The 26,311-nt window shown below is 34.1% G+C and overlaps 1 protein-coding gene across 1 annotated transcript in view; it reads left to right on the top strand.

The window, feature by feature from the left end:
* The window catches only part of LOC106463923 (ABC transporter G family member 14-like), a 38,280-nt gene that overhangs the window by 2,227 nt on the left and 9,742 nt on the right, over positions 1–26,311 (top strand). The window contains exons 4-12 of the mRNA XM_022391561.1: positions 6,756–6,925; positions 9,228–9,397; positions 17,201–17,306; positions 20,394–20,494; positions 21,932–22,093; positions 22,569–22,662; positions 23,680–23,743; positions 25,448–25,530; positions 25,720–26,038. Of these exons, the coding sequence (XP_022247269.1) occupies positions 6,756–6,925; positions 9,228–9,397; positions 17,201–17,306; positions 20,394–20,494; positions 21,932–22,093; positions 22,569–22,662; positions 23,680–23,743; positions 25,448–25,530; positions 25,720–26,038 (1,269 nt within the window). The remainder of the gene's footprint in view (positions 1–6,755; positions 6,926–9,227; positions 9,398–17,200; positions 17,307–20,393; positions 20,495–21,931; positions 22,094–22,568; positions 22,663–23,679; positions 23,744–25,447; positions 25,531–25,719; positions 26,039–26,311) is intronic.

The following is a 26,311-nucleotide window of genomic DNA, read 5'->3' as shown; positions in this document are numbered from 1 at the left end:
TATCATACTACGGTTATTTTATAATATCATACTACAGTGACTTTTGACTATCATACTTCAGTTATTTTATACTATCATACTTCAGTTATTTTATACTATCGTTCTACAGTTATTTTATACTATCACACTACAGTTATTTTATACTATCATACTACAGTTATTTTATACTATCATACTACGGTTATTCTATAATATCATACTACAGTGACTTTTGACTATCATACTTCAGTTATTTTATACTATCATACTTCAGTTATTTTATACTATCATACTACAGTTATTTTATACTATCATACTACAGTTATTTTATACTATCATACTATAGTTATCTTATACTATCATACTACAGTTATTTTATACTATCGTTCTACAGTTATTTTATACTATCACACTACAGTTATTTTATACTATCATACTATAGTTATCCTTATACTATCATACTACAGTTATTTTATACTATCATACTACAGTTATTTTATACTATCAAACTACAGTTATTTTATACTATCATACTACAGTTATTTTATACTATCATACTTCAGTTATTTTATACTATCGTTCTACAGTTATTTTATACTATCTTACTACAATTATTTTATACAATCATACTACAGTTATTTGATATTATCATACTATACTAACTTTTAACTACTATACTACAGCAAGTTTTAATTAATATAAGTAATTTTAGGAATACCTGTATTTCAAAAAAGTGCATAATATTACCCTTCCATGGTTTATAATGACGTTTATATATTTGATCAAACGTAATAGCAAGTTACACTACATTGTTTTCCATTTTATATGCATAATAAATATGTATATATTTATTACCGAATGGAGAATCATTAGTTTAGAGATATAGTTTCTGTGACATCCTATACTTGCAGCTTTCTATGTATCTTGTATCTTTGTCCAGTTAACTCTGCCCATAGTTTTAGAGCTAGCTGGACCAAACTTGGCAGTCAGACCCAGAGTGGTGCGAGGGTGTCCTTATTTCTGTGGCATAATTAGGGTCTAATACTAGGTTTTCAAGGTTGCTGAACCATTCACCTTCTCGTTAACCAGGGAATACCACGTTTGAAAATTGTTCATGTCCTATAAGCTAGCAGGACCAAACTTGGCAGTCAGACCCAGGGTGGTGCGAGGGTGTCCTTATTTCTGTGCCATAATGAGGGTCTAATATTAGATTTTCAAGGTTGCTGAACCATTCACCTTCTCGTGAACCAGGGAATACCACGTTTGAAAATTGTTCATGTCCTATAAGCTAGCAGGACTAAGATTAACACTCGTGATCGGAAAACAAGGGAGGGTGTTCTAACGTTTTTTTAGGGGGGGGGGTACAAACCCTTCTCGGGGTAACTTAGGAATAACTGAGAATAATGAAGGAATTTGATCGATACATTGGAGCTTCTGTGATTCATCACGGGGTTCCGTTGAACCCCCACAGCGTAGTGTGGGTAATTTATGCTAGTATCATTAGAAGTACGGCAAATAGCTGAGAAAATACAGAAAACAACATTGTTATATGTAAGAGTTGATCTCTAAGTGTTTGACGGCTCACAGTATGTTGTCTGTTTCTTTAATTCACCACTTTTAAAATAATCCGAATGCATTTTCTCTTGAAGTAAGTTTCAAAGTACTCATGTGTATCTTTACGTGATAACTGTGAGTTTAGTGCTCGTAAACCAAAACCAACTATGCGTGAATGAATAAAATAATAATAATAAGAAAAACTAACAGTTTATTAAGTATGGAAAATACACAATGGTTTACGACAATTCATTAAAAAACAACAACAACAACAAATAACTTAAGACGTCTCGTACTGCTTTACGACAACTTACTGAATACAACATTCATGGAATTGTGGTACAATAAAATTAGAATGATGTACTTAATTAAAGATTTGCTGAAATTATTTTTTGTCATAATGTGTGTATATGTATTTGTACAAACATATGCTAATGAACTTTTCCATGGTTTCAGTCTCTAACCCTAATTCAAAATTGTCTGTACTTAATTTTCAGAAATCAACAAAGGTTCTTTTTCCTAAGTTCGTACAGAACAGAAACATCCTTCCTTGAGTTTGATAAACAATGCTTTCAGAAACATCATTATACGAAACCAACATCATTGTGAAGAATCTTGATATTGAGGCAGCTGTACGTTCAGTTTCTTACCTCTTATTTTTTGGTTCTTGTTTTTTTGCATAAAAATTGCTTTTGGTTTATTTTATTTTGGAGAATTATAGCTTCAAGGAGCGTGTGATTCCGATATGAGGCGTTCACCGCAATTTTGAAATATTTAATTATATGCCCTCTAGTGGCTTAGTAGTAGGCTCGAAGACTTATATATAACGCTAAAAACTGGGTTTCGATACCCTTTGTGAGCACAGTTCAGATAGTCCATTGTGCAGCTTTGAGCTTAACAAGAAACAAGCAAAGAAACAAATTAATTATAAAGACAGTCTTCACATCATGTTTACGAGGCTTAGCGCAGTCCATGTTAGTACTTCATGTGCCTCATAATAATTACGGTGAGGAGCAAGGAGGATCGTTACCAAGAAGTTATGAAACAATTTATTATACTACACACCACGTCACTGTATAATAACCTTTCATACTCATCGTTCAGTTTGTTGTCTTTTTTATGTATCTACAATACAAACATCACAACTTTTGGTATTTTAGGCACTATTTTTCTTCTGTTCGGAGTGGTGTCTAGCTTTGAAGGAGCTAATACTAAACAGGGTTTTATGATCAAGTGATATTTCATTTTAGTACAATTCAGACATGATTTGTAGCTTTAAAAGGGCTGCAATACCGATGAGAAACATATCTCTCCCCAAAATTGAATTTACTATGATGAATTATCTCTATTATGGATATTTATACATTATGAAATTTCAGCACTCAAATGTATATATATTTTAATTTTAAAAAAAAGCTTCAGAGGATGGGAAGTGGGCGGGCTACTAATAAAAACCTCAGAAGGTCATTATAATGTAAACCTATCTATTCTTGCAAGTATATGACTTGTAGCTTTACATACAACCGGCAAGCACAATATTTTCAAATCACCGTAATTTAATAAAGAACCAAGAAATGGATTATCGCAACTTAAGCCTTATCTCCTTATTATAAACATGGGTGCTTTAAGTATCCATAGTTTTTGTATTGAGTCACATTTTGGCGTAGCGTCTAATGATAATGAAATTAATAATTAGATTACTTTTTCCATACATCGGAGATATATTACTTAAACAATCAAGAGAAGAATAAATAAATAAATATTATACCTGTGTTATACCTGTGATTGATGTCTTGTTAATTGGAGTGCTATAGTAGTGCGTTATAGTTATATGAAAATCAACATCGTACTATTTTTTATCTCTGAAGTATCGATATAAAGTTTTTCTTATCACGAAGTTTATCACATCCAAGTATATTTTCCGCGTTTGAGAAACCCGAGCTTTAAAACAGAGCGGGAGCTTTCGTGTGTGAAAAGACTAATTTTCCCACTCGTGTGATAAGCTTGCTGCAAACAGTTATAGACTTTCTTACTAAAACATACAATAAAGAAAAATGGAGATAAACGAAATTTCGGACATGTAACAAGAAGTGGAAATATGTAGATATTTACTGACAGCTTATGTCTAAAGTAAACTGTCAAGATATATATCTTATGTTTTAAGCACGTTGTCAATATGTAAAGCTTTTTGTTATAAGTCAGCTGTCAATACGTATAGCTCATGTCGTAAGTAAACTGTCAGTACTTACAGCTTATGTTTTAAGTCAACTGTAAATATACAGCTTTAGTTTCAAGTAAACTGATAATATTTACAGCTTATGTTTTAAGCACGCTGACAATATGTAAAGCTTTAGTTTCAAGTAAACTGTCAATATTTACAGCTTATGTTTTAAGCACGCTGCTAATATGTAAAGTTTTAGTTTCAAGTAAACTGTCAATATATATAGCCCATGTCTTAAGTCAACCGTCAGTACTTACAGCTTATGTTTTAAGTCAACCATCAGTACTTACAGCTTATGTTTTAAGTCAACCGTCAGTACTTTCAGCTTATGCTTTAAGTCAACCATCAGTACTTACAGCTTGTGTCGTAAGCAATCTGTCAATACTTACAGCTTATGTCTCAATAGGCGTACGATGATTCTAAGAAACAGCCCCAAAATTTAGATAACCCTTCCTATGACAATAGAAATGATAACTTGTAAATATCAAAAGAAAGAAGTCTTATGAATCAAAAACAAAAACATATCAGAAAATCTTACATGTTTTAATATGATTGCAGCATTTCCTTCTTTGTGCATATCTTTTATGAGGTTCTTGTAGGCCACTTGCCAATCATACGATCAAATCTCCAGCGTCATATCTCATCTCATACTCTACTTCTTCCTCGATCTCAGACTTTTATTGCAGTTCTGCCTCTTTGTGTAATACGTTACCCACCTACAGTGAGATTACACGAACAAACCAAATCTGATCGTCATGCTCATTGGAAGAAACATATCCTACTTCCATATTCAACTTTCATTTGTTCTTTAAGCTTCCATGATGTATTTGTAGCATATTCATGACCTCCTAACCTGTTTACAAGCTGGACATATCTGTCTCTGATCTCATCCAGTTTCTACTCCTTCTAAACTTATTCAACTCTTCCTGGAGATGTCTTTTTTTTTGTAAACTGTCGATTCTTTCCCTCTATTTTCCTTTACAATGGCCGCTCAGACATTCTTGCCAGACAGATAATGGCCATAACATGATCTGTGGTATGAATCGCATGCAAACAAATTAGGATAGGGCATCATCCTGGGTTCATTGTCTCATCTCTGTGCCTTTCTGCAGTTTTCAAAACATTTTGCCCAGTAGAATCATCGAACCTGTACAAATAGTATTGAGTTTTCCACTTCTATGATAATCTTTTCCACAAATAAAACAGTTTTTCTTGTGAAGTTTTATGAATATTAAGTACTTTGACTCAACGAGGCATTTGTTGATGGCCATATAGAGGCAGAATCTTCTTCAATGTATATTCTGCCCTGAAATTATTGTGATAACTGACATTTATTTTTAATTTCACAATATCACCTGCCTCCAAACAAATTTGGCAAAGAATATCATCTTTTGCTCCACCAAATTCAAATATTGACCGAAACTTATCTGGAGATGGATTCCTTACAATCTGTCTAAATTTCTTGTCTCTTAAACAATTGAAAGTGAATAAACTATCAGTTATATCAGAAAGGCGAGGCTTCTTTTCCCTAGTCTCCATCCTTCTGATGCTGGTGATCTGAAATGACGATACGTATGCATGACTATACTTATATATCACCTGAAGATTACCGAATGCTTGAATAATTTACTTTTACTTAACTTGCAGATTCTTTATGTGTATCGATACATTTAAATCAAATGCATGAATGTGTCAAACATCCTATTAAGAAGAAGAAGAAACATATAAAAATACTTATCAAATCGGCCCAGCATGGCCAGGTGGTTAGGGCGCTCGACTCTCAATCTGCGGGTCACGGGTTTGAATCCCTGTCCCACCAAACATGCTTGCCCTTTCAGCCGTTGGGGCGTTATAAGTCACGATCAATCCCACTATTCGTTTGTAAAAGAGTAGCCCAAGAGTTTGCGGTGGGTGGTGATGACTCACAGATAGCTCACTATGTAACTTTGCGCTTAGCACAAAAAACAAACAAATCTAAACACTTTATACCTGCAAGTATCTTATACATTAAATGTTTAATTCTTGTATATATTTTTTCTATTAATAATGTAAAAAAGAGTGATGGGGTTGCAGTGATATACTAACTCTATTTTTCTTTGTATAATAAAATAAATGTAATAAAAATAAGAGATCATTCACCGAAGTAACACATAGATTGACGTTTAGTCACTATTATATACGTTCGGAGCTAAAGGTCAAATGTGAAGATCTCATATTTATGTAACGTAAGTCAAGATGCATATGGTGAGGTTCATTGACCTCTGTTGAATGTCGCGTGGGTTTTATTATCATCAATGATATAATCGATCTTTCTACGCCCACTTTTAACAACTTTATTAATTCAGTGGTTTATTTGTTTATTTTATTGAAATTCAACACAATTTAATCAAAGTTGCAATTAGTTATTAAATACATCTTACGTTTTACTGTTTTTCATTAGTGTTCTTGTATTGTAGGTATACTGAAGCTATTCAAAGAATATATTTTACAGATGGTCAAATAAATATTTATCCGAAAGAGTATTTTCCATCAAATCCGAACGCTTTTTAAGCATTCCATTAGTTTTCAGTACACTGTACATACAGATTTTCCTTCCTTTTCAGCATTGAAATAACCTGAGTTACGTTTCAAACACGTAAAAAAATAAAGATAAAATAAAAAAGGGGGGCTAACTCAAGTAAAGTTTCTTTTCGTTTTGCATCGTACAAACGTATTATCAATCTGTGTTATATATTGTTTCCTGTCATTTTACATCATAGATACGTATTTTCAATATTTGTTTAATATTTTTTTCATTCATATGTGTTTGCAATCTGTGTTAATTATTGTTTCCTGTCATCCTACATCATAGATACATATTTTCAATCTATATTAAATATTATTTCTTTTCATCATACATCATAGATACGTGTTTTCAATCTGTGTTAAATATTATTTCTTTTCATCCTACATCAGAGCTATGTATTTTCAATCTGTGTTAAGTATTTTTGTATTCGTGTAGGACAAATGATTATCCTGATGTAATGGCTAGCGTGAACCTGAAACAAAACCGAAAGCCTGCAGAGCTAGTTTTCCGGGATGTGTGTGTCTTCTCGGGAGAGAAGGAAATCCTGTGTAATGTAAGCGGAAAAGTCCGTCCAGGAGAGTTACTATCTGTGATGGGACCAAGCGGTAAGCACACTTTAGCGCCACATTGTGACGCACACGGAATAAATCATAAAAATGTCTGATAACCAAAATGTATCCTGCCCTTCGTTTGTATTTAACGGAAATTATGTTCAATATTTTTTTTCTCATTCTTTATAAACGTAACTTTTATCCAATATAAATATCTTTCTGGTGTCCAGTACTTATCAGTTTAAGGTTTATAATAAAATATATCAAACAGAATGAATATGCATTTCTTAAAAAACAAAAGATGGTTTTAAGAAAAACAATGTTAGCAGCAAATGCCATAAAATATTAATGTATTTTTAAACAGTCACCTCTCAATATTAAGTTATTTATGGTAACGTGGTGGCGATCGTTGTCATGATTACTATCCTTATACGACCGTTTAAGTTGAAGTACTAATTAGTTACTGTTCATTATTCATTTGATACTAATTACTAAGTAGCTGATAATCTCATGTATCCTTCAAGCGCGTGATGACAAGGGTTTGGGTTTGTTTTGAATTTCGCGCAAAGCTACACGAGGGCTATCTGCGCTACCGTCCCTAATTTAGCAGTGTAAGACTAGAGGGAAGGCAGCTAGTCATCACCACCCACCGCCAACACTTGGACTACTGTTTTACCAACGAATAGTGGGATTGACGGTCACATTATAACGCCCCCACGGTTGAAAGGGCGAGCATGTTTGGTGTGATGGGGATTCGAACCCGCGACCCTCAGATTGCGAGTTGAGCGCCCTAACCACCTGCCATGCCGGGCCACCGTGATGACAAGAACCGTATACGATGGCGGATGGTACTTCTGTTTAGAGAGACAAGTGTGATATCCACACGTTTGGGTTCTCACCTCATTGATATATTTTTTATTGCATGATTGTATGGACTGTACTAACCACAATAGCAAACTCAGTAAACTTTGCGTTCCCCAAGTAAAATAAATACAAGCACACAGCATTTTATTTTAGTTTATCTATAAGGAATAAAACAAATTTTTGTTTTGAGCAATCTTGATTATTCGATGATTTAATTATTTCGCATTTTTACTCACAACATACACAGTTTCAGAAATACTGCACGAAACAATTGCTTGTTACTCTATACTTTGCTGTTACTAAAGCTCCCCAATAAAAATATAATTCACACACAAAAAATATGTAAAACAATACAACAGTCAATCTCAATTGCTACTGCTCGAGTGCCTTATATATTTTGCATAGAAAATGAGTGATTGTTTTGGTTAGTTCGTTATGTAAAATGATGCAATATATGGATCTTACCGGAAATGAACAGTATAAAAACAAGTCAGTATATTTGAGAGATAATACTTTTAATTTTTAAAATTAAACGTTTAGCGAAACATACACACACAGAGGACAAGTACGAGTTTATATTAATTGTATTCAGATAGAAACTTGGTTACGTGAGAATATTTCTATTAAACTATAACTCTGTTTGTGCAAGTGACACACACACACACACGAAAGATTAGAATAAGTAAATTAGTACATGAATTTCCGTTTATTCGTATCAGGGTTACTTAGGAAAAGCTCTTTTACACCAACAGGGAGGTGCCGCCTCTGGCACCTTAGTTCCTAGTGTCTGTTTCACGAGCTACAGATTTACTTCAGATAAGACGTGACAAAAAGTCGTTTCTATAGACCTTTGCGTTTTACATACATATAACAGTCATTAGAAGTCGGATTAAAAACATGTTATGGAACACGTTAGTCAACCTTGAAATACGTTACAAATTTATTAACCTTAACGGTGAATAGCAACAAAATTAGCTTAATTTTCTTCTTAAAACTAGGTTCATTTAACCAAATTTAAATATTTAACATTACTTTCAAAAATTGTGTATAACTTTTGAGCATATTAATTTCTTGCCCGGCATGGCCAGGTGGTTAGGGCGATCAACTCGCAATCTGAGGGTCGCGGGTTCGAATCCCCCATCCCACCAAACATCTCGCCTTTTCAGCCGTGGGGCGTTATAACGTGACGGTTAATCCCACTATTCGTTGGTAAAAGAGTAGCCCAAGAGTTGGCGGTGGGTGGTGATGACTAGCTGCCTTCCCTCTAGTCTTAAACTGCTAAATTAGGGACGGCTAGCGCAGATAGCCCTCGTGTGGCTTTGCGCGAAATTCAAAACAAACAAACAACTAATTTTATAAACTTCCTTTACCTTTTGAATATACTATTTTCCTGAAGTGTTTTTTTTTTTTACTTTGTTATACTCTATATTTCATGTATCATTTAAAGCTCTTGTTGAAAGTCTTCTGATTGTAATTTAATTTGCCATCACAGGATCAGGTAAAACCACACTACTGAACACGTTGAGTGGGCGACAAAAGATCAATTCCGGTCTCATCACTGTAAACGGTGAGCCTATACGAAAACAGCAAAGAAGAAATATTTGTTATGTTTTACAAGAAGACGTGTTCTTCGCAAATCTGACTGTTCGACAGGTTTTGACGGTAAGTTTGGAAATTTATGCTGATAATCAAATGTTCAAAGATTTTTATGTTTTTTAGCCATAGAACGATAATATATAAATATATATATATATACGAGTTTTAGTTTTGCAGAAAAACTCTTGTTGCGACAATATATGATTCTGTAAGATGTGATTATAGCTCCTGTAATTATTTCATGGACCAGTTTCTCTATTTTCTCATAAAGTTTCGTAGGCCTTCTTACACGCAAGTGTAACACGGAATAATAAAGAGCTAAGACTCAACTCTCTCATGAATGCAACGGGATTAAGACTAGATCAGTGGCGCCAATATCTTGATGATCAACGTGTGTATATTTAACCGAAATGGTATTTTTACTCACCGATTGAAGGCACTGTTTTAAGTTATTCAGCAATTTGAATTTTGACTCATCATCGTGATTGTTTTTATTTTTACAAAAGGAGGACAAAGAAGAAACTTAAAAACGTAGTTATTCTTTGGAGGAAAATATTAAAATTAAGTATTTTTAGATTAATAAAAAAATTGTTATTTAAATACACGTAAAGACTGATTTTTAGAGCAAATTAATTATTGTTTCTTTACACTGAAAAGGGGATACTCATTCAGACTCAACTTCAGTTCTGCCATTTTGTTTCTCCGCCGAAATCACAACCTCACCGTCTAGTCGTTGCTTCAGTAAAACATTTATTTCTGCATAAAATAAATACTTTGTCTTCAACATTTTATGATTCTACTCAGTCACTTAACGAATCCGATTTACTGTTTTTTACTTCCGTAATATAGACTTTATTATATGTTGCTATGTTTATGTTAAGGTATTTTCCTAACACTAACACGTGTAATGGATGCTAACAAAAACAGAAGTACACCATCATAACTGGGTAGCAATGTTTTTTTTAAGTGATATTATAAGGATGATTAGGTACTATCAATGAGGATATCTTAGTGGTACCTTACTCTTTTTTAGTCAGCGAGTGTAACTCCGACCAATTCTTCCTCCTTCTATATTTATATGTACATTTCAAAGAAAGAATTAAGTTCGCTGGAAAACTTTTTGTAGTAGTTTTAATCGTTCATAGTTTAAGGAAAGAAAAATGGTGAATCGAATACTTGCTCAGGGTAGTTGTCATAGCAATAGAATTAAATATTAACAGCGGAAGATAAATTGTGAAATTAAGAAAATGACAAATAATGACTTTATAAAGCATAATATACTTATGAAAGCTGACGGTATTGTATCACGCTGGTCTAAATTGCTGAATATGGTCTTTTAAGTACGATATTATTGTTTTGTTTCATCTTTAACTAACATCAACTTAAGTTATAAGTATTTGTTTGTTTATTGAATTTGACCCAAAGCTACTACTGGGGGACTATCTATACTAGACATCCTTAATTTTCAAGTGATAAACTAGAGGAAGTCAACACCACTCCCAACAACTTTTGGGCTCCTCTTTACCAACGAATTAGTGGGATTGATCGTAACGTTATAATGTCCCCACGACTAAAAAGGCGAGTATGTTCGGTGAAGGGATTGCGAGTCGTGTTCTATAACCATGAGGCCATCTCATGCTCAAAATTACAAATTGTTTGTTTGTTTTTAATTATGCACAAAGCTACACAAGGCCTCTGCCCACCACGGGTATCGAAACCCGGTTTCTAGCGTTGTAAGTCCGCAGACATACCGCTGTGCCAGTTGGGGGCCCAAAATTACAAATAACAGAACGTTTTGTTCCACAAACTCATACTGAAGTACCTCTAATGTGATGAGATTGTTCTCCTTAATAAGAAAGACTATGTAAAAAACTCTAATGTAAATATTAAAATCAGCTTAATATAAAGAGAAATTTCTTTTACCTTCAATAATATGTCATATATGTACTAATTTAGCTTACCATTTCTTTTTTCGTTCTTTTTTTTAAACATTTTGGTGCCTCTGTTTGCTTTACTATATGTGTAGCGTTTTTGAATTTCTTTTTTTTTTTGGGGGGGGGTTGAGTTTTTATAATCAGTTATCGAGAGTGGTTGTTGTAGTTTTAAAATTAGCCATCTTTGTAATTCTGTTCACAGTTCAAATTTCTTTTTAAAACCATGGATAATCGTTTTGTGCCCTATGATTTATTTTAGAGGTTGTTAAAAGTCTTATTTAATATTGTCTTTATTTGTAATCATATGATACAATTTAAACAATTTCGATTCGAACTGCCTTGCTAGTTTGTTTATAGTTAAAAACAAACTACACAAAACTGTTCTTATGTTAAAGGGATTCACATAGAAAGCTATGAAATACACCTATTAATTTTTTCTTTTCCTAAACATGATTTCTCTTTCAGCCATGATGGGGGGGGGGGGCATAATAATGTGACGGTCAATTCACTATTTATTAGAGTTATTGGTAAGTGGTGTTGACTAGCTGATTTTTCTCTAGTTTATCACTTCAAACTTAGGGACGGTTAGCTCATATAGCCCTCGAATAGCTTTTCGCGAAGTTAGAAAACAACAACAAACTTTTTAATTTATATATTTTCCCATTCTTTCTGTAGTATTGTATGTATTTTAAAAAGAAGCACTAATTTCATGAATTAACTTAACAGTCAGCATGTATCTTGTTTTTACTGTATTCAAGTTCCTTTGTTATCCTCGCAATTTACTTTCAGCGTTGAAAGGAAATCGAAATCATTGTCAATATCATATTCAGATCAAGGAATTCCTGTTCTTTGTGTATTACCGTTTGTTTTCGTACAATGGGATTAAAATACATATTCAGATGTAGCGACATCTGTTGGATATTACCTTATATGGCAGCCCATGTAATAATGCAATTGTTACCACTTAAGGTTTGATTTATTCTTAATCATAAAAAAGATTTTGACGTAAGATTGTAAATAATTATAATATCATATTACTTCCCGATTCGGAACAGAAAAAATATATACATGGGAATCCCTTTAATGCTACCGATATATTTTCTCAGTGACAAATTTCATGCATAATTTTAAAACTGTAGTACAATATCCTGGTTCATTACATCTCACATTTAGAATGGTAGCTGTCGTCTTCTTCCCCATTAACATTCTATTTAACGTACAGGTAGTGACTAGACTTGCCCGCAAGCTTTCTGCACGTGCTGCTCAGGTTCTCTGTGGGTCATTATCGCAGGAGGTCATTGTATTGGAGCCCTGACGGTTGGTTGGAAACGTAGGCAGACGCGCGCAATAGCACGTGACGACTGAAACTTACGCAAGGAAATTTGCATAATCTGAGTAAGCAAACCAAGAGGTAAATGACTAAGCTAACCATAAAGTTCTGTTGTAAACAGGTTTAACTTTCTTCATGATTGAAAATGAAGAATCTACAAAATTTTCATCTGTCATTAAAAACAAAATAAAATAAAAGCATCTTAGTGACAAAACTGGAAACAAACAACAAAAAACTACATGGAACATATATCATGCTTTGAATAAAGAATAAAAACCATAATACAAGATTTTGAGTTTATTTTCCATTTTTTCTTCAGGATTTAACAACCTACGAAGAATGATATTTTTGTTCTGTTTTCAAACTACCCTTCAAATAACTGGAAGTTATTTGACTCGCAAAACAAAGGCATATTTAGTGTCCTTTTATGGAAATGTAAGCAGATTTTGACCTACGAATGGACTCGTAAAGATCGGATGCAAAGGTAGACAGAAGTATGGAGAAGTGTTACGACAGCGGAAGTCACGTGACGCTGGTAACACGTAATGAGTATCTCGAACGTTCCTGAAGGCTCGAATGTTTGCTAGACACACGCTCTTATAGTATATAAGCCGGTAAATAAAGTGACGGGATAGATAATTGCAGACACACAGAGACGGACAATTGAGTCAAGCGCGGTAGTGAATCATTGTGAATTATAGCATGTGTTTAACTTAAAGGGACTGTGGAAATTAAGTGTATTGAGAAAGAATAAACTAGTTTTATTTAAGAAAGGAATTATATCGCTAAAGTTTCATCCGAAATAAATTATACGGGAAATTAACAAACGACCAGAGACGTAACAGAAGCATTCTTTTCAAACAGAACCTTTCAGAAAAATATTTGAAAAAAAAAGTATATATATATATAAGATATACTCCAAACCTTACATACCCTCATTCAACACAAGGTCCGACAACCAACCATCCTAGGGAATGACATAGGAGGTGAGATCCGAACACAGTACACAACTTTGTCATTTCCCAGAGTGCCCTAAGGGCGCATGCCAAGTTTAATTGAGAACAGTCAAAAAAAAGTGAAGGCGTGAAAGGCTGAAAGGCGGACACACAGATAGATAGCCCCCTTGGAAGTGACATGGCGGAGTCAGATCCGAAATCCAACTTCCTTATGACACTCCTCGTGAGGCCTTAACAGTGGATGCCAATTTTTGTTGAAATCAGTCTAAAATGGTAGACGTGATAAGTGGACACAGAAGCGAAACATATGCTTTGTATACACACATATATATATAGATATTATTTATGAAAAACAAAATGTATCTCATATTATCCAATAAAAAAGTTATTCAGATAGTAGACAAGCTGCCTTGGGCTTTTAGCTTACAAGTAAGTAGTAACATCATGCAGGTATTTTTAATAAACCTTTGTTATAACGTTTAAATGGTTCTTCAATCGTTCTTCGTTGCTTGAAAGTGAAGAACACATAAACGGTTAAATCATGGAAAATAATGGCGTCATATTAATTGTTTTAAAAGTTTAGCTTACCGAAGTAAGATTTGTGCTTAAAAAAGAGCATAATAACTCGAGCAAAATATGCCATGAGAATATAGAACACACAAAAAAATTACTGATTTGAAGATGTACGCACACGGCCTGGCATGTCGCGGGTTCGAATCCCCGACCCACCAAACATACTCGCCCTTTCAGTTGTGGGGGCGTTATAATGTGACGGTCAATCCCACCATTTGTTGGTCAAAGAAAACCCAAGAGTTAGCGGTGGGTGGTGATGGCTAGCTACCTTCCCTCTAGTCTTTCGCTGCTAAATTAAGGACGGTTAGCGCATATAGCTCTTGTGTAACTTTGCGCGAAATTCAAACAAATTTACACGTACCTTCAAAATTTTCTGAGTTTGTTGAAATGCTTTTTCATCTCTCTTTTCAAATTAAGATTTAACCTCGATAAGTTTCAGTTTTTAGTCTTTCATTTTTAATATTTTTTGTAAACATTGTTTGTTAAACTTTGCCAAAGCTGCACTGTGTTTTTGTTGAATTTGTAATTGGACTCGTGAAACGCGGCGAATTAAGGTAAAAATGGGCGCAATCATCTTCTCAACGATTGTGAATATTTCGCATTTAGTGTGTGCACACACACCGAAATCGTCTTTGAGTTTACACAGTACTCGAGTTGTTCTGAAGATCTGGCGACCTAGTGATCGCTAGAAGTCATGTTTTGTAATCAATATCCATTTTTTGTTGAGTGAAAAGTACAAAAATCCACTAAATTTACAAACGCTTTGCGTATTCATCGCTCTCTGAAACGCCGTTGGCGTTTATTAATTAAGCCTTTTCTATTTTGTAAGTTGGCAAGTATGTATACAACAAGCGAATTCATGAGCTATTAGCACTCATTACTAAAACTGCTTATGCAAATTTTACACCTTTATAGCCCCTCCCCAATGTCTCAGGGCGTAAATCAGTGGATGTATAACGCTAAAAGTTGGGTTTCGACACCAATATAGTGGACACAGTCATAGGCATACGGAGTTGACCTTCCCAAGGAGGGGCAACTAATTTGCCCGAAAAAAACCTTTTTGTCCGATTTTTTTTGCTCACGAAAAGTAACACAACACAAAAATAGGGAAGATAGCTCGGGGCCTAACTTAAAAAAAAAAGAACTTGTGTCTGAAAATTTATTTCTTGACAAGCTATAACTTAAAGCACGAAATGGCGATATTTTGAAAAAGACTTCATTTATTCCAACGTAATGTCATTACAAAACAAAACACAAGTGCAGTACCCTTACAAAATAAAAGGCTACTTGTGATGCCCTTACAAAACAAAAGTCAAGTTGCAATGTCCTTACATAACAAAAAGGAGCTAGTTATGTCCTTACAAAACAAAAACAAGTTGTAATGTCCTTGACAAAAAAAGGGGAACCATTAGTTCCTCCTTTATTTTGTAATGGCAATCGCTAATTCCGTTTTTTTTTTTTTTGCAAGGACATTGGAACTTGTTTTTGTTTTGTAAGGACATAACTAGCTCCCTCTTTACAAAACAAAGGAGGAACTAGTGGTTCCCTTCTTTACAAAACAAAGGAGGAACTAGTGGTTCCCTTCTTTACAAAACTAAAGAGGAACTAGTGGTTCCCTTCTTTACAAAACAAAAGGCTGAATGAAAAGCTAGCTATCGATTACTCAGAAGAAATACGTTTCTATTCCTTTACGCTTTACGAAAATGTCTATAATCCTTTCCATATCATTAGCAAACACCAAGCATCATAGTTGCGTATGCTCGCTCAATGCATATCAATTCAATGCTATTGAGACTTTTCTGTCCCATAGTGCTGCGAAGGTATGTTAACATCCTCCGGAGGTCACTGAAGGATGTTAACATACCTTCGGAGGCCACTGAAGAATCGCTCGGCCGTGCATGATGTCGCAGGAATCACGGCTAGAATTATGACGATTTGATAGAATACGGGCAATATGTCCATGAGATCGTGCTGGTACATAGTTTCAACTACAGTAGCAGCTGTTGTTGCAGCGATTGTTGGATTATCATTTCTGAAATTTTTGTATATCCCGTGCTCTTCTTCTAGTAAATCATGGTCCAAGCTATAGAACTCGGCGATCTTTCTAAAGCTGATGTCGCCAGGGGTGTCTCTCGGCGCATACTCACAACGGATGACTATTTTTCTACACAAGATCTATTTCAATTCGCAATGACGAATAACTTCAAATTTATTCTAAGAAATATCAACCTTTCATAATATAACTTTCTTTGTGATTTTAAAAGCGTTTCCACCCTGTCTATAGTTTTATGTTAACACTTGAACTTTAATGCAAATCACTTTTGATATTTGATAGATCATAGTCAGATGCACTGATTACTTGACAAGGAATTGAGTTCATGATAAACGTATGTCTTACGTCGTTCAGATTTTCCAGAAAAACTGCCAGTTATATAAGGACTACTAATCAAAAAAGCTAACCTGTGCTATAAACCAAACACGAATTAAAGAAGTTAAATGGAATTTTAACAGCATGTTCAAAAAGATGTTACAATCAGTACTGACCGGTCAGACTTTTTGTCAAGAAGGCTAACAAGATATTTGTTTGTTCTAGCACAAAGTTACACAATGAGCTATCTGCGCTGTGTTCCCTGTGGGGATAAAATCCGAATCTAGTGTCATATCTCTAAAGCTAATTGCCGAGCCGCTGAGGGATAAACAAAACTGATAAAAACGGACTCAAACAGGGGAGTACTTCGAAAGTTACTGTCAAATACCCTGCTTTTTTATATAGCATTCGTGTTTTCTGTAGTGTTGAAAAGGTCGACTTCTTCTAACTTATTAATTACCAAAATGATTTAAACATCTCCAATTAAAATAATAAATCACTAATTTGTTTTTTATAATTTATTTACAGGAAAATGTTAGAAGAAGACACGATATGTCAGATCATGACACGTGATGAAAATGTATTATGTCACCATTTAATATATCTTATGAACAGTTGATTATTAATTATCTCTAATGCTAGTAAGTACGTATATTAACTTTATAGAACTACTTTATCTATTTTAGCTAGAATTGTTTTCCTTTGTAGCACTCCGCCCTACTACGTCTACCAGACGCTATGCCGTATCATGAAAAAATGTTCCATGTAGAACGTATCATAGACGTTCTGGACCTTAGGCAATGTCTAAATAATAGTGAGTACATGTTTCATCAGTATATGTCTCTAATGATATTTGTTCGACTGTTATCTAATAATCTACCTTAATAACTTTGTCTATCTTACATCCACGCATCTACCAGAAGTGGCCAAGACCGACTCACAATAGTTTTTTTTTTTAATTGGTCAATAAAGAAACTTTATTCATGCTTGAGTTATTCCTTTGTTTATTCAATTTGCTTACTAGTGTAAATATCCACAAGATTTAACATTGATTACAAACTTACTTAATTGTGGGTTCTTGTTCCACGTATAGTACAGTTTTCCTTATATTTTAATTGAGTTTAGTTCATCACACAGAAGGTATATACAAGTAACCAACTTTTCTGCGTGAAACTATATTATCATTACATACACATACCAAGACTTCAGTAAACTGAATCATGGAGTTATAACAACCTTCAAAAGTCAAATATAGCAAAATCATTTTCTCGGGTACGAGTAAGTGTTTATGTGTATGGATAACTTGAACCAACAAACATTACAGAATAATTTACACTTGAGATTATATGAAAAGTGAGATGGTCCTATACTAACGAAAGGTGCTCAGATTTGTTCTCATATACATCATATTAATGATTGTAATTCCCCTTACGGCTACAGTCACTGCTGCATTGATATGTTAGTCCATTCTTCTCGGAATTCACGTCTAATATTACAGATTCATGAAAACGACCGCCCAATACCGAGTTATAGTTACTGCAAGCGACATGGTGAGCCTAAGATTGTGTTATAGTTACTGTAAAGTAACTTAAAGAATTCATGCCATATTTGTTGTGTACGTTTGTTTTTCGTAGTGACTCCATTCGATTTACATTCGTGAGAACTGAAAATGTAGATATTTCAGTTGTGAATAACTTGAAACTTGAATTTTAATTTGCAAAGTAGACGTGGATCTGCCTTGTCTCTTTAGCACACTTCTTTGAGTTCCCATCACTTTTTACACCTCACGAGTCTTGAGCCTAGCTCATTGCGAATGGCCATCACGGTGAGACATTACAGAATGATTCGAAATCACGTTCCTTAACGTTATTATCATAACTACTTAAATAAAGACAAAATGACATACAAATACACCACACGATATGGAAACTGAGCGTGACGACTAACGCAGTGAATAAATCAACTTAAGCCAGCTAAACTTTCCGATATATAGACAATGCGTGACGATCGAATTTGCACTACATCACGACTCTTATATTCGTCTTGCTCATTTATGTAAGCTTATATACCCAAAATAATAAAATTGTAACTATAGTTCTACATAATTTGCTAGATGCATTTCCGCAGGGTCCCCGAAAGTGTTTTGTTTCAAGAGTAAATAAAATCAAAATTAAGAGTAACAAATACTTTTATTTCTTGTTTTTGAAGTTCATATGTCACGCTGTGTTGTAACCAGATCTGCTCCCTTATGCGTGTATAAAAAATCTGAGCAATTTATTGATTTTCCAAGATGACACTCAATATAAATCTCTTCCCTTGTAAAGATAGAATTAAATTCCATTTTATAATGATTCTGACTTTTATTTTTAAGTTTACGAATGCTTATTTTATTATTGTTATTATATAAGTATTCTAATTATTTGAATAAGAAAGATGAGAGACTTATGCGAAGTTGAGTATAACAAAATAAAGAAACATTATTCCTTGAGCAGCATGCAGATGCCAACTGTGTTTTCCCATAAGCAAATATTATTCGTGTTACATTGAAAGACATAAACATCATATTCAGTTTGTAAAATACAAAAATTACTTAGTGCTTATTACGAACGTATTTATTTCATATTTTTCTCGATTTTAACAAATTTTTATTTATATTACGTTTAAACAACTATCTGACCACAAAGGGGTAGTTTCACATTAGTTGCGTAGCACATAAATAATTTTAGAACTTAAAAGTTACAAGTAGGTCTAGCAATATTTACAGAAATTACTGACAGACTTAGAACCAATCTTCTCAGAGTTGTGAAAGCGATAAGGGAAGATTACAGTTTTTGTTTATAATATTGGCTAAAAGGTTATAGAATCAAAGTTACGACTATTGACTCACATCAGGCATTGATACAACTTCTTGTAAAACTTACCTAATGCTAAGCCTAATGACTTGAATTCGATTAATATCTATATACATGTGTGTGTCTTTATATATACAGGGTTGAATACGTTATTTTAAAGTGATTTTTGATATGCAACTAATGTCACGTGACAACCACAGCCGATATTGTCATGGTGGAACAGAATGTATCAGAACTAAATTTTGAAATTGTTTGATCACTTTTGGGAAGGGTATATAACAAAATATCCATACACTCAAATCATAAAGATGTGTTCAGATCGGGGATTTAGAATTTCCAAGACGGGCTTATCCATCGTACCTAATGGTATGCGAAAACAATGGAATATGGATCAACTTAGAACACCAGAACCATCCAGAAATAGACCCGAAAGAAGTAGTACTCCAGCCATGGTAAGCAGAGTGCAGCGTATTGTAACAGGTGAGAATCCATAAACACAAATGTCAGTGACAGATGCCATTCACGTGTCCCAGGCACAAGTATGCAACTTGATCAAGAAGGATCTTTGTCTGGAAAAATAACACAAGTCGCTCGTACAGTTGTTGAATACCTCAAGCAACTAGAGAACAAAACTAGTATTCATGCTATTCCATATGAAGACATACCAGTCAAATTGTCCATGGATTTATGAATGATCGGATTATCAAAATGGGCGCTGAGAAACCATTGTCGTTGTACAATAGATGACTTATAGAAAGCATACAGGGTAAGGGTCTGCTTTAGATGTGACAACCTTGCGATGTAACCTTTTGCAATAGAAACTATGCTACTAGATTACTGTCAAGATGCACAGTCGTCAAATAGAACAAAGACTGTAACGATCTGATAAGACTCCAAAACCGTTTTAGTGTAACGTACCCAACCTCTACGACACATTAAGAAAATTCTATGTGTAATTCTAATATATTTTTCTTATAGTTAAATAATATACTTCATTAATCGACTCTAGTCTAACTCAGCATTCGTAACATCAACTTTTTATATTTCAGTAATTGGAGACGGACTCAAGCGAGGGTTGTCGGGAGGAGAAAAGAAACGAACTAGTATTGCTTGTGAGTTGCTTACAAACCCTACTACCATGTTATTGGATGTAAGTATATGACTGTTAAACAACATTGCTGTTAACAACATGCATCGATAACATTTCCTTTCGATGACGCTACCTTCCTATTATCGTGTCTTTTATTCTGGTTTTACATAAAAGAGTACAATGTGTCGTCTGTCGTCTGTGCTTCTTGGATAAATAAGTTTCTTCTCAGATGAAAATGGTTGAAGAACTTCTTTTCAAAATCCAAGAGATTAATGAAGTTATTTTTGTTTAACTGTTCGGCATCTAATGTGATATATATAGTATAAAACAGTGGCATAATTATTTGATATATTTGACTGTTCGAAATGCCACATTTGTAAAATTGTTTTGAAAATTTTCTGCTCACGAATTTGTTTTGATTTTAAGTTTCAATTTTATTTTCTAGAAATAATAGTATGTTACCGTTTATAAACATTGCGTATTGTGTTATAATACTATCATGGCCGTAACTAGCTATATGAGGACAACGAGGTCGTGTCCTCGGTTGTTTTTTGGCTTTCTTCATTCACACACACACACACACACACACGCATATATATAATTAGAAGGTATGGCTTGAAACCAAGTTTGACCTGGGTAAAATATTGACGCTGGTTACAGTGCTGACTGCTGTAACAGAAATATGACCGTTAATGTCTATACAAGTGTAGAAAACCTGCTCTGTGTGTATTAACGGGCTATGAAAAACTCGTCCAACGTTCGCAGAATTTCGCTGGGGCTTCAGTACAAGTCGATTACATTGATTAAAACTTTGAAAGGTGAAATACCAACCTATATAAAAAAATCAATGTTAAGTTCATGAGCAAAGCTGTATACCGAAGCTGAGCATACGTGTCGATATGTTTTATTTAATCTGATAATTCTGTAGTGGCGAAAGAACAAAATTGTTTTCAACAAAATCTGTAATAAACGGCTTGAAGTCACGCAGTAAGAAGTTCATGTTAAAAACTAACACAACCAGATTAGAAAACCTAACCGTGGATTCCTTAAGTGTACTGCATGTGAAACAAACATTGTATATTAAGTAATTAAAAATACTTCAAAGTGATGGTTTTACTTCACATGGAATATGTCGCTGACGTTTTCTGATAATTTTATGAATTTATTTAATAATATTAATTTTTGTGGAGTTTACAATTTGTTTCTTATTTATAACCTTATATTGAATTTTACATCTAAATCTCATTCACTGCGTTTCTGAAAAAGAAAAAAGTACAGAAACTGGAATATGATCGTGGCAAAAGATTTCATAATCTATTCTAATTTTAAAATATGTTGAGAGTTGAAGCAGGCAGGTTCTTACAATGAAGTGAGTCAGTCTTGTCTTGAGTCATCAGCTATCCGTAGAGTTTATAAAATGAAGCAACAATAACATGTGTCACTGAACTTGTTGATTATAGAGAAAAAAATATAAAAAAATAATTACTACACGTATAGGAACCAACGTCGGGCCTTGACTCTGGCGCTGCCGTCTCTCTCATGTCTACCTTAAAGTATTGCGCAGAAAAAGAACACAAAACTGTTGTTGTTACAGTCCACCAGCCGTCCAGCCAGATTTTCCACATGTTTGATCGTCTGCTTTTATTAACTGACGGTCAAGTAAGTTTTATCTCATAAATGTTAAAAACATCAATTTATATTTATGATCTGAGAGAATCAGTAATTTGATAAACTTAAAATTTAATATTTGTTTTAATTTCATTTTTACACCCAATATTCCATCTTTTAAAATTAATATTTTTTTTTACTAATGCGCACAGTTAAGTTCTGTTGACAACTACTTTATTAGGACTTAATAATTTAATTGCATCAGAAGTTTGATCTAGTGAATTTGATCTGAAATTATAAATCACAATTTTAAGTACCAATATGAAATGCAAATTTTTTGAGGTTACATATTTGTGTTATCGAAGAGATACCAAAATATTGTTTTTTTTTTACTATGAGTATACGATTTAAGTTTGAGTAACGTTTCTGTAAAATATCAAAATAGTAACTAATTCGGTAACAGTACAGTATTTGATAAGAAAAGTTCTTGTCAGTGAAATCAAATAGATATATGTAACGTTTTCAGGTCGCTTACTTTGGACCTACTAATGGAGTTTTCGAGTTTTTTAGTAATATTGGTCTGCACATAGCTGCACATTATAATCCTGCGGATTTTATTAGTGAGTATGAGTCTTCATTATTTTCATCACTTATTGAAAAGATTGATAAGATAATAAATCAGGCTAGCGTTAAACCTTCTAGTTGGCTTGATCAGAATCGGCCTGAAGAGAAAAAGGTACTAACGGCCTCAATATTTACTGTATCAGAACATATACTGCAGATGAGCGCATAAAATCATTGAATAAATTTAGTGCGGCGAGTAGCTTAGAAATATTTAATTTCTCTAGTATTTACAGAAATAAGTCCATTCACAATGGTTAAAGTAAAGCTATCTTATCGACTGAGTTGTTGGATTTTTTGTAACGTTGGTTGCTTTATACACTTTATTCTGGCGTTTGACTCAAAAGTTGCGGGTGACGCGTTCGAATCCCGTCACCAAACATGTTCACCCTTTAAGCCGCGGAGACGTTATAATGCGACGTTCAATCTCACTTTTCGTTGGTATAGAGTAACCCAAGAGTTGGCGGTGGGTGGTGTTGACTAGCTGTCTTCCCCATAATCTATTACTTCACAATTAGCGCTGATAGTCCTCGAGTAGTTCTGCGCGAAATTCAATAAACAAACAAACAAAAAACACATTATTAACTTTAGTCATTCATACAACTCTCGTGTTTATGGCTGTTTTCGCCACCTAGTTATTTCCTAGAAACTTGGAAAGGAAAAAGTTTTAGTTTGCACAAGTATAGAACATTCAAATAAAATATTGATAAATAGTTGTATTATACGAAATCATTATTATCTGTGTTAGACATTAAAGAAAATTCCAAAGAAAAACTTTCGTTAGAATTTTTCAAGTGCCAACTTTAAATCTTTGTTGTTTTTTTTCTGTTACATAATTTTATAATTAACGATTTCAAAATTTTATTTTCATTTTTGATTAATTATTGATTTTTCTGAATCTGTTTTATACGACTTGATATAAGTGCGTGGAATTCCAGTTCGAAGCTTTGGGGTTGTGTATTTGTACTACCTTTCATTTTTTATCCTCTTCTTCTTCTTTTTGTTTCTTTGTGCAGTTGGGCAACTCAAGAAAAGCTCAGGAATAAGAGAAAAGCTTATAATAGCCGCCAAGGATCTCAGGTAAACATCTCTAAAGAATTTTCTCAAACACCTATTTCGCAAGACAGATTTTGGCTTTTTATGTTATTTAACTTTACAAAAGTAAGGGAACACAATATCGTCATCTTATATGAAGGAGCCAGGAATATTCGTTTGGTATGTTTTATATCACAATTCCAGTCTGTTTTCTTTGACTTTTTTTAAGAACAAAAAAAAAACATTTTTTTAAAATAAAAGTCATCGTTTAATTTGATCAAATGTGGGAGGCGCTATCACCTACTGATAAGTTCTTAAAAGAGAAAACATATTTTTTAAAACAGTTACAGTGTATTTCTTCGTCATAAGTTTTTTGCTTTATCCAACTTGCATATGCCAATACAATGGCATATCGCCACAGATTCGAGCCATGGGTCCACGATCGGCATGTTTTCCACTAGTACATTTGGTTCATTGCAAATTTCTTATCATTCGACAGTGAAATGCCGCTAGGATAAACTTATGTCTCGCAAGAAATATCACAGCCATTTCTGAGGAAGGCTACACGTATAGCGATATTGTTTAAACACTATAGAGCCAAATGACAGAACATTTGAAGGAGGGATTCTTTTGTGTCCTTCATGGAAACGGAACTTGCACATTTGGTATTTTAGGATGGCAACGGGCTTCGAAACCACAGCTCAAGCAGGAACGTAATTTCGTAAAAGGCTTGGGAAAGGGGCAAAGAAGACTAACTTCACGTGGGCCCCCAATTGAGTTGGGGGTCCTACGCGTATATGTGTTAACCGGCCTAACTAGAAATGCCTCACAGAAACTGCCATTGTGACCCTTCCCCGAAATTGGGGGTGGGTGCTCTTGTTGCCCCCTCAAATGACGCCCCTGAGCTCAAGCCAGTCTGCAATAGTGCTGTCATCTGTAAAGTGAAGACTATCGTTACGAAAAAGAATTCTCCGATATAAAGAAGCCACTATGATGAAGCTAAGTTTATCTTGTGGTGTGAACAATGCGATAATAAACGAGAATTTTATGTTTACAAAGGCTCACAAGTTAGCCACGCCTCGAAACTAGCGGCTATTTTCATGAGAATGATTTTAGTAATCGTATTAATTAAATTGTCATGACCTGTCATACCTGTCATGACCTCTTTTTTTGTCTTTTGTCTGCTTAATTAAATGTCGTCTATGCACAGTGGAGGACTTGTGAACATTTGTTCGAAATGTGTGGTTTAAAACTGACCTCAACATTCTTTGCAGAAGCCTATTATAATGCAAAACGAGATTCATCATTAGTATATAATCAAAGTTATCAAACTGAGCGCGATCAACAGTGAAGAAAGTAGTACCAAGGGCAGCATGGGACTTGGAACATGTTTTTATGAAATACGATAGAGCCATGTACTGGTAAGCTTATTGATGCTCATATACCTGAAAAACAATTTATATCCTTTAATGCTTTATATAAGTTTCCAGTCTCCATTGATGATGACAGAACCTTGTCGAAACGTTGTACATTTGCTGTTATGTTAAACTTATATTAAAGTTTTTGTTCATTACCCATTCAAGCCATCTCCAAACATTATTAGTCTCAAAGTGGGTTCCTCGTCATCGAATTTATGACTTTTTATTTAAGTTTTCCAGTCTCAATTTTACAATAAAGTTACGTTTGATTCTTTATCAAAGTCAGTTTCTGAAGTATCTTTACACTTTGAACACTTTGTTTTTTTTTCAGTGAAGTGAAAGAAGTTGGTATTGACATTGAAAATACTTCTTCAATCTGTGAATTTTCTCATCTGACCAGTCTTTATTCTACAGGTGAGAAGTCACAAACGTGACTAATTTCAGCAAATTTAGATTCTAATTATGAAATTAAATTAATGTTCTACATTTCTGATTGAAATGTTTCAGTTGACAGCAGAAATATTACTGCTAACATATGAATTCTTGTGATGTGGTAATCCTTTTAGTCCATAAATGATTTTGTTGCAATTTGTATAATTATAGAAGCAGAGGACACCGCCGACTCTGGAGTGTCATCTTGGCCTGACCTTCACGACTCTGCATTTGGCAGTGACATTAGTCTTTCCGAGGAAATTGACAAGTGGCCTACATGTTTTTGGACTCAATTAAAAATTCTGTCCCGAAGGAATTTTCAAGAAGCTCATTACCGCATGCTTTCCAGACTTAACTGGATACAGACTGTTGGACTGGGAATTGTGAGTGGACTTCTCTGGTTTCAAGTGGAAAGGACGGAAACTAATCTCTCTGATATTCAAGGCTGGGTGGGTTTTGGTTTCCGTTTTCTTATAACAGGGCAAGATTTGTATTTTATAGTATAATCACAATGTTGTTTATAGGATTTTCAGCGTCAATCATAAAATTTAGCTTTAATTATTAAGAATTTATGATCAAAAACAAGCTAACTAGATCAAAATATAGAAATACTCATACATTAAACAACCTGATTCTACGTATATCTGTATACTAATAAAATTCTGAGATTGTTTGTTTGGTTGTGTGTGTGCTTGTCTGTAATTAAATACAGCAAAAACGGCGCACAATAGTGCCATATTTGTAATGAAATGAGAATAAAAAC

This window comes from Limulus polyphemus, unplaced genomic scaffold, assembly GCF_000517525.1.
Source record: "Limulus polyphemus unplaced genomic scaffold, Limulus_polyphemus-2.1.2 Scaffold1517, whole genome shotgun sequence".
Taxonomy (NCBI): Eukaryota; Metazoa; Arthropoda; class Merostomata; order Xiphosura; family Limulidae; genus Limulus; species Limulus polyphemus.
The sequence above is the reverse complement of the archived record's forward strand: the minus strand, read 5'-3'. Positions and strand labels throughout refer to the sequence as shown.